Here is a 15,569-nt window from a genome sequence, read left to right as displayed (position 1 = left end):
TCTGTCCAGAGAGAAGACACCTGCAGGGGGACAAGAGTCAACACATGAGACAGACCTAATCAAACGACTGCCAACACCCCGAAACAAGACAATCCAGACTGTTTTCTTGAAGACCAAGCTCTTCCAAGAGCATCTTCTGTCCGAGCACTTACCTTCACCCCTTCACCCTGTCTCCAGACTCCTTCTTCACTCTCACCCTCTATCAGTCCACTGTTCTTATCTAGTGGAGATCTTTCCAAGACTTCTTCCTGAGAACAGTCGGCCATTATTCAAGTGGTGGACGATACGTTATCTTGTCCAGAAGGTCTTTGTTTGTGCCTGTCCAGACCCTAGAGTTTCCAGACTAAGACGGAGCCGGCTGAGTTCCATTTTTGTTGGACTCTTAATAAACCCTGGTGTGGTGTGGAGAGCAGGCGTATCCAGAGCAGAAGATCTGAGAAGACCGAGTGTCCTCCTGTAACCACTGTTGATCAGATCTCAATCCCATCTCTGCTACATCCACTACTCAAGAAACTCATACAGATACAACCTTGTCACAGTTTTCTGTCTCAATTGTCGTTGTAATGTCATAAATTGGCGGATATTCATTTACAAAGCGATTCTGGGTCTTCTCCCCTCGTAAGTGCTGACTTTCATCAATCAGAGGAGCTCTGGATCTGGATCGGCTTCATTCCCAGGAGTTTCCCTCACTGTTTGTCTCAAGGGTCAGAACTGAATTGGGGGAAAAGGCTTTTATGTTTGCTGCTCTCTTTAAAGGCTTGGTTTCTAGATGGGGTTTTTTATGATTCTGTGGGGGTTTTATGATGATGATTGTGATCCTAGAAACGGCTTATTAGATGATTGTTATGTTTTTGTATGTAGTGCTGTCAAACGTTAACGCGTCAATGGCGTTTAAACGGCGTCAACGCACAACGCGTTTCCATGACGACTGACCGGAAAAAGGTGACTCCCGATTGTTAAAATGAGTCTCTAAAGTAACGCTAAACTTTAAAAACACAGGCACACATATGCAGTACACAGGTACGCTGGTTATTTGTAAGCGCTGCTGTTTGCGTTTCATAAACAAACCGCTCCAGTTTGGCTGTAGGCGCGATAACGGCGCTAAAAGGAGCTAATGCAGCTAACGGAGCTAACTGGTAAACGGTGCCTGGACTCTGGTGTCGCGGCACGTAAACATGCGCGTCTTTTTCCGGTCAGACGTCGTGGAAACGTGTCGTGCGTTTGTGCACGTTAACGTGCGTTAAACTATCGCACAGCACTAATCGTACGTATGGCTGATTGGCTGATGTTATTATTATGTTCTTATAACTATAATTTCATCAAAGAAAATACAAAAATGTCCTCAAAACAAGAGCTGAGATGAAGCGACTCACCAAAACTCAGGTCACAGGTTTGGACGACTTCAGCAGATGGTTTCCAGGTGACGTGAGTTCTGCTGGGAGAGACGAGAGGAAGCAGATTGTCATCATGTTTCCGTGTTTCCGAGTTAGGAGGCTGGTGTGTGTTCACATGTGTGTGTGTTTGTGTCTCACCGGCACATCGTTCCACTGCCTCGGCAGGTCTTCGGGCTCAGGCGGGTACGACATCCAGGACGGACTGCGGTACGAGGACGGCGGCGACATGACAAAGTAGTCCGAGTAGCCCGGGCGGTTTGCTGATATCGCGTAGACCGCTGTGATTGGGTTTCCTGTGAGGAACGAAAACGACAAAACAACAACATTTTACATAAAATGATGTCAATCTGTGGCTTGAATTTGTTTGAAAGTTACATTCTACAGCTTTAAGAAGGAAATCAGGCAACAGTGCGTCTTACCTGAGTAGGTGGTGACGGACTGGTCAACGGTAACTGCAGGGAAGGGCGTCCTGGACATTGGCAAGTAGGGGGCGCCGTTGTGCTGCTGGGCCTGGAGTTCCGAGGCTTCCGACACGCGAGGCTTCAGGCTAACGTCAGGAGTGGAACTGTCGGTGAGTCAATGTGAACAATTAGTGCATCGCATTCATTCAGAGTCATTTGTGGACACAAACAGGACATTTTAAAGACAATTTTAGCGGAAAAAAAATGTGACCACAAATGGAATTATTCAAGAAAAAATATCTAAAATAATTGTTTGAGCTTCTCAAATGTGAATATATTCTTTGTTTCTTTGCTCCAAATCATTAAAAGTTAATCATTTTTGGAGACATTTGCGCGATATTAGCTTAAAATGATATCACAATATTTAATTCATTTTATCACGATTATATTTGGTGAGCTTATTACACAAACATTTCAAAATTTTAAAGTTTCTATTTTGATAAAAAACACCAGTTTCACCACTAGCTACAGTGTCAAGTGCTAATGTCAAGCTTCAATGCCGCAGTAGATGGCTAACATCAAACACAGATGCCATGGTGTGTGGCTACAGTAGCCCAGTAGCCGCTAATGACAAACACTTATACTACACAGCCTTACAGCTGCTAATGCCACAGTGTCTGGCTACAGTAGCCGCTAATGTCAAACACTAATGTCAAGGCGTCTTGCTACACTAGCTACTAATGACACGGTGCATCGCTAAAGTAGCAGTTAACGTCAAAGAGCTATGTCATGGCATCCAGCTACATTGGCTGCTAACATCAAACACTGATGCTGCTGTGTCAGACTAGTTGCTAACATCCAATAGCAATGACATGGCGCCTAACCACCGTAGCTGCTAACAGCAAAGAAGTCTAGCTACTGTAGCTGTTAATCTGAAACACTGATGCTCTTGTATCAGGCTAGTTGCTAAATAGCAATGCAATGGCATCTACCTACTGCATTTGTTAACTTCAAACAGCAATACCACAGTGCCTGGCTAATGTATCTGCTAACATCAAACACTGATAACCTTGCATGGAGCTACAGTATTTCCAGTTTTTTGCAGTATTGCAAGTTTCTATTTTGATTATTTTCTATTTTTAGTTTGCGTTATTTGTGTACAGTTTATGTTTTGTAACTTCTGGGAGAAAAAGGCAGAAAAAGTTTTTTTTTTGTACAGTAAGTAAGTTTTTATTTTGTTTTGAATGAATAAATGTTAACATTTGTCTTAAAGGGACACTGTGTAGTATTTATGGGTTTATCTGACCCAAAATCCACGTTTTTATATTATGTGCTCCTGCATTGTCTAGTCGCTGTATAATAGTTTTTGTTTCATTTTCGTAGTGTTTCAAAAAGTCATGTAAAACAACATGATCGCGGGCCTCGGTTGCATTGCCACTGTTAGCAGCGAGACGCCATGTTTCTACGGGAGCCTGTAAGGACAAACGCGAGAGAACAAATCAAGCGTCGCTTTACTTGTAGCGGAAGTCCCGCCTCCACTCTCTCCGCTTCGTCTGCTACGGCCGCGGTAGCTCGCCCTCTCCCTCGCCTCACGAACCTCATCTGCTGACACGGAGAAAGACGACGAGGACGACATTTGACCGGCTGAGGACACCGTAGCGCTCAGGGAACGGAGGGGGTGAGCAGAGGAGCAGTTCTTTGTTGTAAATTTCAGCCTCTCCTCTAGATGGCACTATAAACTACTTCACCTTTAAGTTTGGCTTTGTGTGGTCACATTATCTTATACAAACTGTATTGTTTTGATGCCATCATTTGCCTTTACACACTATGCATTCGTGTGTCCATTTTGAATCGAATCGTGAGCTACCCAAAGATTCACATCCCTAATATATATGCAGGGAAACGACTCATGCGACGTCAAACAACTGAATAGCTCAACCCGATTAATCCGGCACCACGTTTTGCCTCGTGCCGACCACATCGCGTCTCCACATGGCCGCTGACGCGCTCATGTGCACACGTTACACCATAGTGAAGTCACTGCAGCACAGACGATGATGACGATAATGATGATGATGTCATAGCGTGGCATAGTGAAGTAAAGACGAATTATCATTGAGCGGCTGACGCGTGACCGGGCAAACGTTGGACTAATAAAACGTGTGTAGAAGTCTGCGTTTAAATCATTTGAAGCAGAATTAAATCATAATTAGGGTTAATTAAAGACTAAGTGTCTTTGTCATGGACATGCGCTCCTAATTATGTCCAAATTAAATTCACAATATGTAAAAATTAGTCTGGTTTTTGATTATGAACATTTTTGTCTGTGAGCTGGACCACATCAAGTCCAGGGTGCTGTTGTTGTGCACAGTTTTGTCCACTAGATGGCGAACACGCTCCTCCGCGCAAACCCCAAAAAAGGGACGGGTGAGCAAATGAGTCTCTGCAGTGCTGAGGCGCCCAGCAACAGGGTGAACACGGCAGCAGCATTCAAATGAAGACGCTGGGTTCAAAAGATGCAGAATATCATATATGTGTGTGTGTGTGTGTGTGTGTGTGTGTGTGTGTGTGTGTGTGTGTGTGTGTAAGGAGGTTTGAATGACACGGATTATTGATATTCCGATGGTTTCTTTTCCTCCCTGAATGTAATCATTTATTTATCCTCGTACAGAAACGTGATTAGCCTCAGAGGTGCGCTGTGATTGGCCGACGCGTTGGCCAAAGGGAGAAAGGCTTTTCATTACACCGTATTTATTTAGATTTGATGCCTCACAGTAATTATGGACACGGTTTCCTCTCACAGGAGTAAAATACACTTCAGAGTTCACCTCCTTATTGTGAGGAAAGACTTCCTGTTGTTTCCTTTATGTAAACGTAGAGATTTATCACTATATGCTGTATATGTTGTTGTATAAACGCACTGATAGCTACACAAACCTGTGTATTTGACCTTGTCAGCACCAGTATATTCCTCATGGAGACAACTGGTCCAAAACTCCTACCACTGCACCTGATCTCCAGCATCTCCACTGTTAAACTGCTCCGTCATCACCTACACCTGTTCTCTAACCTTCCACCCACCACATTTGACCACTGTGGTCCAGAGCCTTCAGCCGCTCGGCCTCTCGCATGGAACAACCAGCGAGAGACTATTTATACGATCTTATTTAACACTTTTTATGTTGTTTCTTCTATTTTATTTGACATTGTGTCCTGTCTTTATACTTTGCACAGTGACCTTGAATTTAATTCTGACTTTATTCTCATAATTCTCACATAAATCTCAGAATTCTCAGAATTTTTTTTTAATCTCATCATTCTGACTTTCATTCTGATTTAATATCAAAATTCTGACTTTAATCTCATAAATCTGACTTAATCTCATAATTCTGACTTTAATCTCGTATTTCCCATAATTCTGACTTTAATCTCGTATTTCTCATAATTCTATCTTTATTCTCATAATTCTAAATCTCATAATTCTGACACATCTAAGTCTGACTTTCATCTCATAATTCTGACTTTCATTTCATAATTCTGATTTAAATCTCATAATTCTGACTTTAATCTCATAATTCTCATAATTCTGACTTTAATCTCATACTTCTCACAATTCTGACTTAATCTCATAATTCTGACTTTAATCTCATAATTCTGACTTTAATCTCATAATTCTGACTTTCATTTCATAATTCTGATTTAAATCTCATAATTCTGACTTTAATCTCATAATTCTGACTTTCATCTCAGAGTTCATGATAGTTTATTTTTATTTTTAACATGCGACCCTAATACTCTGTGTATACGTTGTGTGTATACGTAAAAGTGTATACACTGATAGTGATGGGAGTTTTTTCCTCCCACTCATTCACGTACTTGTATTTGTATTTGTATTTTTCTGTCTTTGTGTGTGTGTGTGTGTGTGCATGCGTGCGTGCGTGTGTTACCGTCGTATTGAGGTCCCAGGTGGAGGACCAGGTCGAGACGGGATCAGCGGCGGAGGAGAACCGATGCCCATATCGGGAAGCTGAGTGAAACGGAAACCCTGCAAAGTTAAAAAAAACAAAACAGGTTTTGATTGTATTCATTTAGAAAAAAATGTGACCCCAGATGAATAAAAGGTTGTTCTTCTCCGCTTTTATTACCCTCCAGCTCGTGCTTACCGGTTTGGGCAGGCTGCACTGGTGCATGTCCTCGTAGGCCGCGCTCCTCTGCCTCCCCCCACACGGATGGTTCATGGTGCCCGGGGCGCTGGTCACTCCGTCGCTGAAGTGGCTGGTGTGGGAGGGGTTGTACGCGCTGTGGGCGTGGTGGTGGTGATGGTGGTGGCTGCAGAGGACACACACACACACACACACACAAGGTGAAGTTTGTTTGTGCCTAAAAGTTACTCATAACAAAGTTTGGAGGAAAAAGCAGAATGTACCGAGAAGAGCGAGTGGGAAGAACGAGTTCAAACTCTTTCTCTTTCCCACGCAGAATCCTGTAAATCACGCAGATGTTGCCCTGAGAAACGAGAGCGTGGAGAAAAAAAAGAAAAAAAAAAAGCATGAATCCACTTACTTGGTTGGAGGGGAAGGCGGGTCGTGGTCCGGAGGAGCCAGGCTGAAGGCGTTGCCTAGCAACATGTGCATCTGCGTGCGGACCTCGTCAATGGACGGCTGCGAGCTGAGTGTGGAGGAGTCGGAGCCGCGTTGAGCTTTCACCCCGAGGCTGCCGGTGCCGGTGGATCCACCTCCGTAGCCCAGGGAGCTCATCAGACGGTCCACATTAGTCTCCTCGAATGGTTCCGGTTCTCCCTGTGGGGCGAGCATGCACGCACACACACACACACACACACACACACACACACACACACACACACACAATCAGTCAATGTATTCAGTTTTCAAAGTTTTCACAGTTTAAAAAAAAAGAAGTCTGAATCATTCTCCACATGGGTTTACAGCATAAGCTGGCTCAAACTGGTGTTTTTATTATGTATAACACAGTTTTACCATGACTTCTCTTTTTGTTTCTCAGCTGTCGACAGTTTTCGACGGATCAATCTATATTTTTTAGGGGGGGGGGTTATGTTTTAGATTCTAAATCAACCCACTGTTGACGTCACAGATTATGGTCAGCACATTTTGACGACGTCCACATCTCTATGAGAAACAAAACGGTCAAACAAAAACACAATACCATGTCTCTGTCAAAAGGTAAATGTGTAAATCTGGTATGTGTGTGAAGGATCAGACACTCCACCATCAGAATACATTTAATACAGATAGATAGATAGATAGATAGATAGATAGATAGATAGATAGATAGATAGATAGATAGATAGATAGATAGATAGATAGATAGATAGATAGATAGATAGATAGATAGATAGATAGATAGATAGATAGATAGATAGATAGTCTTTCAGCTAGCTTTTAGCGCTATTCTTGGCTAGTAGATAGATAGATAGATAGATAGATAGATAGATAGATAGATAGATAGATAGATAGATAGATAGATAGATAGATAGATAGATAGATAGATAGATAGATAGATAGATAGATAGAAATGTAGTCTTTCAGCTAGCTTTTAGCTATGTTAGCGCTATTCTTGGCTAGTAGATAGATAGATAGATAGATAGATAGATAGATAGATAGATAGATAGATAGATAGATAGATAGATAGATAGATAGATAGATAGATAGATAGATAGATAGATAGATAGATAGATAGATAGATAGATTTTGGTGTTTGCTGCTTTTACATGGAAATACATTCCCTTGTGATGTATAATAATATATATTATATTAATATAATACATTTAGACATTTGCTGGAGAAAACGATAGAATGTTACAAAAACACAGTGCATTCACTTTGCTCCGTCGTTATCATCGTGATTGTATTTTTCTGCTTTAGATCAATTTGTCATCTCCATTTAATTAAAGTACTTTAAACCTGATCTTATCCTCACAACAGGATTCCAATAAAAGTTGACAAATGATATCAGTAAATTACCCGACCCTACTACACACACACACACACACACACATTTTTCAAAGGACACCGCATTGACCTCCATTCATCTTAGCCCTAAACTTAAATAACTGCCTCATTTAAACCACTTTTTGTTCTAATTTTGTACCAGAAAAGGTCCTGGATGTACAATAATATTAATAATAAACTTCATTTATACAGCAGATTTCATGCAAAGATGCAACTCGACAGTCAAATAAAATCAAATAAGCAATCAAATGGAAATTAAAAACTTGTGTTAAACCTAAGTAAAGGCCACGTTTAAGACAAATGATATCTGAGGGGAACTTGAGGTCACAAAAACGAGAAAAAGGCAGTGAAGGATTGGAGATGTTTTTGCTGGGATATAAAAAGAGACACTTAGGTAAGAGCCGGATCAATTATTTACAACAATCTCATATACAAGTAAAAAAAAATAAAAAATCTATTATAAAAGAGACAGGTAAGCAGTGCAGTGATGCAGGCAGAGAGAGAAGCGTGACCTGATCTGATTTCTTTGTGTTTGCTTCAAATCCTGCCTGCTGCATTTTGAATGAACTGCAGTTTTCTTGTGAAAGACAGATAAAAAGAAGAGCTGCAGTCACACTCCTCTGTATTTAGAGAGCCCGAATTAAAGCTTTATCCTGAATCTTAACCATAACAAGTAGGGGCAAATAGAGGAGCAGCCAAAAGATGCATTCAAGGAACCTGGTAAATAGTTAAGCAGTCCTAGCCAATTCTAGGTTTTTTTTTTGCTAATTTTTCCTCATTTTAAGGAAGATTTACAGTCAGGAAGTGGCTACAGATTTACCAGTTAGTTTTTAAGAATTCTAGCCAAGTAAACATGTGCCTAGCCCTGTTGGCAGATTTGTTTACATTTAAATCAATTTAAGAACATTTGGCCTATTTCTCTTAGGGCTGTTTTTTTTTTTGCAGTGTACAGAGAATATAGCAGGTTTCAAATAATGTATTTATGTATTCATGTATTTAACACACACACACACTCATGCATACACAATCACACTCTGTTCTCCCAACTGTTTGGTGCATCCGAAGCCATTAACCGCTATCGAGCCTCCCATCTGTATCCATGAAGAGTCGGTAATCGTATTCAGAGTCATTGACATTCAGCCAGGTTTCACTTCGAGCTGCTGTTACTGCAGCAGCAGCAGCAGAGACTTCACCCTCTCTCTCTCTCTCTCTCTCTCTCTCTCTCTCTCTCTCTCTCTCTCTCTCTCTGTGTGAATCAGGTTTCACCTTCTCTGTTTGTCTCTGTCAAGCTAAGTTAAGTCTCATCATCGTTGGGCTGATTAGAAAAATTACCTCGCAGCTTCACACACTTAAAGCAGATTATTTTAAGACGCAGAGCTTTACTCGATGGCCGTGACCATCATGTGACCTGTTAGAGAAGAAGACGACGGATTTGTTCGGTGTCGGATAATTTCTCCGCGTGACTCACTTTTATCAAAGGTCGGACCTGAGCTTCATGAGGTGAATCACACTGACTTATCTACAGAGACTTTCCCACTGTTTATTTTTATATAAAATCCTTCACATTCTCAGCAATCGGACACCGTGCTGCTTAAAACCTGTAAGAGATTCACGTTGACATTCATGATCAATAATGTTATTACAAAAACATCAATCTCAGGAGAGTATTTGGATGTGCTGGCTGTTTATTGCACATAAAGGTGTGTGTGTGTGTGTGTGTGTGTGCGCAGATGGACTGCCACGGTAAGGAATTGCATTTCCCATTGATCTGCACTCGCCATTCATTTCCTGTGGGAAATCTTTTTTTATCATGTTGACTTGAAACTCTTGGCTAAGGCACTGCACATTTTTTTTTCAATTAGATTTTAGACAACAACAACAACAAAAAAGCAAGAATGACCTATAATAAACCCGGCATATAACACAAATAAAGATAAACAAACAAAAAAGGGTCGAAGAGGTGTTGTGGCTAAATCAACATGATTCACACATACATTTGAAAAATTACTTGTGAGTGTTTTGCTGCAAAATCCGGATCTGATACAGATTACTAGAGCTAGCTTCTAGCTACTTTAGCGCTAGCTTTTAGCTATTAGATAGATAGATAGATAGATAGATAGATAGATAGATAGATAGATAGATAGATAGATAGATAGATAGATAGATAGATAGATAGATAGATAGATAGATAGATAGATAGATAGATAGATAGATAGATAGATAGTCTTTCAGCTAGCTTTTAGCTATGTTAGCGCTATCGTTGGCTGATAGATAGATAGATATGTAGTCTTTCAGCTAGCTTTTAGCTACTATAGCGCTAGCTTTTAGCTATTAGATAGATAGATAGATAGATAGATAGATAGATAGATAGATAGATAGATAGATAGATAGATAGATAGATAGATAGATAGATAGATAGATAGATAGATAGATAGATAGATAGATAGATAGATAGATAGATAGATAGATAGATAGATAGATAGATAGATAGATAGATAGATAGATAGATAGATTTCAGCATGATTAAATCGAGACACCTGAAAAGGAAGTAGAGTTCTGCTCCTTCTCTTGCCTCAGTTTACAGCCTTGGGCAAATCAAGCCCATGATGGGAGACTGTGACTAATTACAGGACAGCTCAGAGAGCGAGAGAGAGCACTTCCTACTAAAAGTGTTCCGTCTATTTCATAGAAAATTTACTTTTTGTGTCTTTCTTTGTTAATACAACAAAACTATGTGAGTCGATTTAATATTGGATATTGAGTCAGTCATTAAATGCATTAAAATGTGAGTCAAAAGTGGGTGGAGCCTCTCAGAGATAGAGATTTGTCTTGTGTCATCTGTGGCATTTAAAGTGCTCGTCCTATTCAACGAACTAGACATGAGATTCAATAATCAATCTGGTGATGCTGCCCCCTGCAGCTTTAACACGGACACTGGAAATGTAAATAAACTTACACACACACACACACACACACGCCATCGAGGTTTAAAGTCACCCCGAAACACATTGTTTTCTGTCGCCCCGAGTGTTTTGAAACAGTAAACGTACATTCTTTAGTCCACTCACGTCGTAGCCATTGTTGCGGATGCCTCTTCGGGATCTTTCTCTCAGCACCAGCAGGTCCATCTCCGTCTCCACTGGACTCGGGCTGCTCAGAGACTGTCTGCTCCAGTAGGTCGGCTCTCGAGGGTGAGAGAACCTGGTGGACCGAGGAAAGAAAAATGACAGCTCAGGACGGAAAAACACACTTTAGTCACTTTATCTGTGCAAAAAGGTTTTTGAAGTGGTTGTGGTGACACCTGGTCAGCATTGACAGTGCATGATATATCTTAAGAAAATAATGTTTTCTGCTTATTTTCACCATTAAGACAGCTTTAACTAAAACCGCTCACTCTCTTGTACCAAAGTCCATTGAGAAAATCAAAGTTTTTAGCTCATGAAGACAGGAGCTGCTGCCTCCTTTGCTAGGTTTAAGTCACTCGGGTAATTCCAGACAAAGGAATTTCAAACCCAGAAGTCACAAAACAGCACATTTAAAATTTAAAAAAGGAATGAAAATTGTTGAGTTTCTCTATGGAATTTGGCGTGAGAAGGTAAACAGGTTAAAAAACTTTAGTTTATAGTCAGAAAATGTAGGTCAGATACTGTAGAATTAATCTGGTGTAGATTTAATTAGCTTTTACATTTAACAAAAGGGCTCAGAGCTGTTTTTCAGACGTTTTTTTAAGCTAGCTAGCTAGCTAGCACTTGAGCGCAACATGGAAAACTTGCCACAATGTAATAAAACACAGTCCAGGCTCTACTACACTAATCCATATATTCATATATACTTTTATTATATACTATAATGTTTAGGCAGGTGTGGAGAATGTTTGAAAAAGAAAGAAAAGTGTAGTATTGTTTTCCTTTATGTAACTCAGCTAACACATAAACCCTAATTGTAGGCAAATATGTGTTTTTCTTTGCCCAAACAGCTAAAATAATTCAATAACTTTGTGTAAAGTGAAAATGGGAAGTAAAACAGAGACACTTAACTGTGTGTGTACTGTAAAATAAATATTAATATCCTTCTGTGTTGCTTAGCAACTGTATGCTCTACAGCTACACGTCAATAATGGATCTATAATATGTCAGAAAAGGCACTCTATTACTATTGATTCAACAAAAAACCAATCATAAAATGGAGGTTAATTGTGGAGAAACAATAGCCGTGAGGAAAAGCACTTCATTTCACAATGTGCTCCTTAATTATGAAATGATCTGGAGACCTTTAAAACCTTGTCTTATACCTCTTGTGACATCCAGCGAAGGAGGCCCTCTTCTCCTCTGCGGTCATTGGCTCTTTGAGCCCGCCGTCGTGGCGACCGAGCCTGGCATCGCGGTGACTGTAGCCGTGGCTGCCGCTCTCAGACAGCGAGAACTCGCCGTAGCCCTTCTTCCGCGCCTTCTGCCGCAGTTTGTTCCTGTAGTGCTCGATGTCCGACTTCTGCTTCAACCCAACGTGGTTTGCCTGCACACATTGGTTTTGTATCGTATCATTTTCAAGTCAACCGAGACCAGGCGAAGGAAAGTATACTAGATCATTTTTGGACGACATACTATAATATGACGTTTTTGACCAATTGTAACCATTTTTGGACGACATACATTACTATGATGTTTTTGACCATTTTTGGATGAAATACTATACTATGACCCTTTTGACAATTTTTGGACGACATACATTACTATGATGTTTTTGACCATTTTTGGACGACATACTATACTATGACGTTTTTGACCATTTTTGGACGACATACTATACTATGACCCTTTTGACAATTTTTGGACGACATTCATTACTATGACGTTTTTGACAATTTTTGGACGACATACTATAGTATGACGTTTTTGACCAATTTTAACCATTTTTGGACGACATTCTTTACTATGATGTTTTTGACCGTTTTTGAACGACATACAATACTATGAAGTTTTTGACCAATTTTAACCATTTTTGGACGACATATTTTACTATGATGTTTTTGACCGTTTTTGGATGAAATACTATACTATGACCCTTTTGACAATTTTTGGACGACATGCTATACTATGACGTTTTTGAGAATTTTTGGACGATATGGAAGGAACTTTTACTGACTGTTATATTCTCAAACTTCTAATTCTCCTTCCTCTAAATGAATGTAGCTTAGCATTAGTGGCGTGCAATCCAGATTAATTTGGCATTGATTAGTTGCCAAGTTAACTCATGGCCAGTGTCACCAATACGAGATACCAATATTGATGCTTGTTACTTACAGAGATACAAAGACTTTGTACTTATGAATGTGACATTAGTTTGTTGTGATTTATGGGCACAGTTAATCATCGATAATGACAAATGTGTTGACATTTTCACGACAACTATGACAATGATTATGTCAATTTTAGTGTCTAGTGTTAATTATGATTGCGTGTTAAACCCCAGGAGAGATTTCCTTAATTAATTAAATTTGTACAAAATTACAAGGTGAGAAAAATCAATGTTTTTCAGCAGTACACACACATCGCACTGTGGAATTTACAGATATAGACACGATGCTCCCCCCCTTCTCAAGCTTTCACTCAACACAACCCATAATACTGTTGATATTTGGATGGATCCGCCCACCCCTACTTAGCATTAGCCCATACGTCGCCAGTTTGTTTACTCATGTTTCCCCTGCAAGTAGCGTGAGCTAGCAAGTGCATTCGCACGGAAAAGCAAACACTTGCGTAGCTTCTTCTGGATGCAGTTAGCTTAAATTTAGCATCAATTCAACTCAATTTTAATTGTATAGCGCTGAGGGATACGAAGATACTGTAGATAGTTTTTCTCCTTCAGTGGAGATCTTTTAGCAGGAAGATCTCTGACAGAACAAGATTTAAAAATATGCAGCATCTGCCTCGACAGGTTGGGGTGAAAGAAAATACGGGGGACAGAACAGAGGAGGCAAGGTCGGTAAACAGTACATGTATATGTATGTATACGGGAATCCTGGTCTCTTTCCTCTGTCTCTACCTCACCTACCTCTTGTCCTTTCTGTCCCCCACCTCTCCGCTGTCCCCCATTTTTTCCTTTCAGCCCAACCTGTCTAGGCAGATGGCTTCTTCTGTTAAAAGGGATTATTTTATCTACACGGATGCCTTAACTCACAGATGCGTGCGACACAAAGCCTTGAAAGTGTGTTTACACATACACAAATACATAGTATACACACACACACATCACTGTGCCGACTCACCTCCCCGTTGACGACCACAGAGTCCTGGCTGTGTGAGGAGGAGGACGGGTAGGAGTAGGTCGGCTGTGCCGTCATGGGTTTGATGGTGATGAGACGCAGGGAGCCAGAGTGGTCTTCATACGGGTCTGAAGGAGACACACAACACACGGTCACAAAACTGTTCCTGCACAACAATAATCCACATGGGAAAACTGTATCAGTCAGCATAATCTCAAAGATTAGGACAATATTGAATACTGTTGGAAAAAAAGTTTGTAAAGACACAAATATTCATACAATAATGCATATAAAGTACAGTTGCATACACATATTCATGTATTTTTAAATCTATATGTACGTATACACATATGCAGTATATGCACATATATATAACTATATACACATTAATACAAATAACTTCATGAAAATGTAGTATGCACTATATTACTGTATATGCATGTACACATAAACATGCAATGTACTGTATACAGTACACTATATACTTACACACTTATACAGTACATACTGCATAAGTGTATACAAATCTGTGTATATACGTGAATACATTATACTCACACATACTGTGTCATACGCACAGTATACACAATAAGTATAGTATGAAGACACCTCTTTTATACATACGTATATATATATATATATATATATATATGCACACTATGAATATATTTCTAATATAACTAATTTGACCAAAATGTTAAATAAAAAATAAAGAAGTAACTATTTATAACTGAACTGTATAAAATAAGTATGTTTATATACATATTAACAGTATATATATATACACACACTCGGTGCTGGTTAAATCATACACCTACACATACGTGACATCAGTGTGTCTCAGTGTGACACTGCCTCGCTGCCATGCGCTCCTAAATATTGCACTCAGCTCTTCCAGTTGCCGTGACAACTCATGAAAATTTAAGGTCAGAGGTTGTGTGATTTTTTATTTATTTTTTATTTATTTTTGTAGAAAGCAGAGAAACTCAACACACTACAGTCGTGTGTGTTGATGCACACGTGTGTGTATGAATGCAGACGGACAGTGCTTGTGCTGCACCGTGACTCCACCGTGACTCACTGCCTCGCTGGCATCACACACACACACACACACACACGGGCAGACTCCTACTTCATTGTAGGACTACGACAGTCTGCCATTAACTCATCGTCCCAAAGCTTTTTCACGCTGCGACAGTTAAGGTCAGACCCGGCGGCGGCGACAGCAGCAAGAGGCTGTGAACCAGATTGGAAATCACCACAGTGCACGAGATGTATGTGGGGGGGGAGAGGGTAAAAAACAGGCAGAAACACTGTCTGCTATTTCTATTACGATAAGAGACAGATGCGTAAATGTTTCCAAACACTGCTCCTCTCGTATATATCTGATTGCGTTCGCTGGCTCCTGCATTTACTGGAGTAAAATCACTTTCCAATTTGCAGACTCTGTTTATGACGAGTGCAGATAAACACTCAGTGACTCAGTCGACTCGATCTGCCTGCTGACAAGTGCCGTGACTGT

The 15,569-nt window shown here is 40.2% G+C and overlaps 1 protein-coding gene across 1 annotated transcript in view; it reads right to left on the bottom strand.

Annotated features, from left to right (window-relative positions):
- Positions 1-1,402: 1,402 nt before the first annotated feature.
- Positions 1,403-15,569, bottom strand: part of LOC310931202 (UPF0606 protein KIAA1549L-like) — a gene marked incomplete at both ends in the record, with an annotated part of 82,101 nt that continues 67,934 nt past the window's right edge. Inside the window, 9 exons of the mRNA XM_083894312.1 lie at positions 1,403-1,432; positions 1,533-1,687; positions 1,814-1,959; positions 5,743-5,840; positions 5,959-6,124; positions 6,359-6,594; positions 10,854-10,986; positions 12,077-12,297; positions 14,051-14,175. Of these exons, the coding sequence (XP_083750438.1) occupies positions 1,403-1,432; positions 1,533-1,687; positions 1,814-1,959; positions 5,743-5,840; positions 5,959-6,124; positions 6,359-6,594; positions 10,854-10,986; positions 12,077-12,297; positions 14,051-14,175 (1,310 nt within the window). The remainder of the gene's footprint in view (positions 1,433-1,532; positions 1,688-1,813; positions 1,960-5,742; positions 5,841-5,958; positions 6,125-6,358; positions 6,595-10,853; positions 10,987-12,076; positions 12,298-14,050; positions 14,176-15,569) is intronic.

The sequence above is a fragment of the Microchirus variegatus genome (assembly GCF_963457635.1).
Source record: "Microchirus variegatus genome assembly, chromosome: 8".
Taxonomy (NCBI): Eukaryota; Metazoa; Chordata; class Actinopteri; order Pleuronectiformes; family Soleidae; genus Microchirus; species Microchirus variegatus.
Note: the sequence above shows the minus strand (reverse complement) of the source record. Positions and strands in the feature narration are given on the sequence as shown.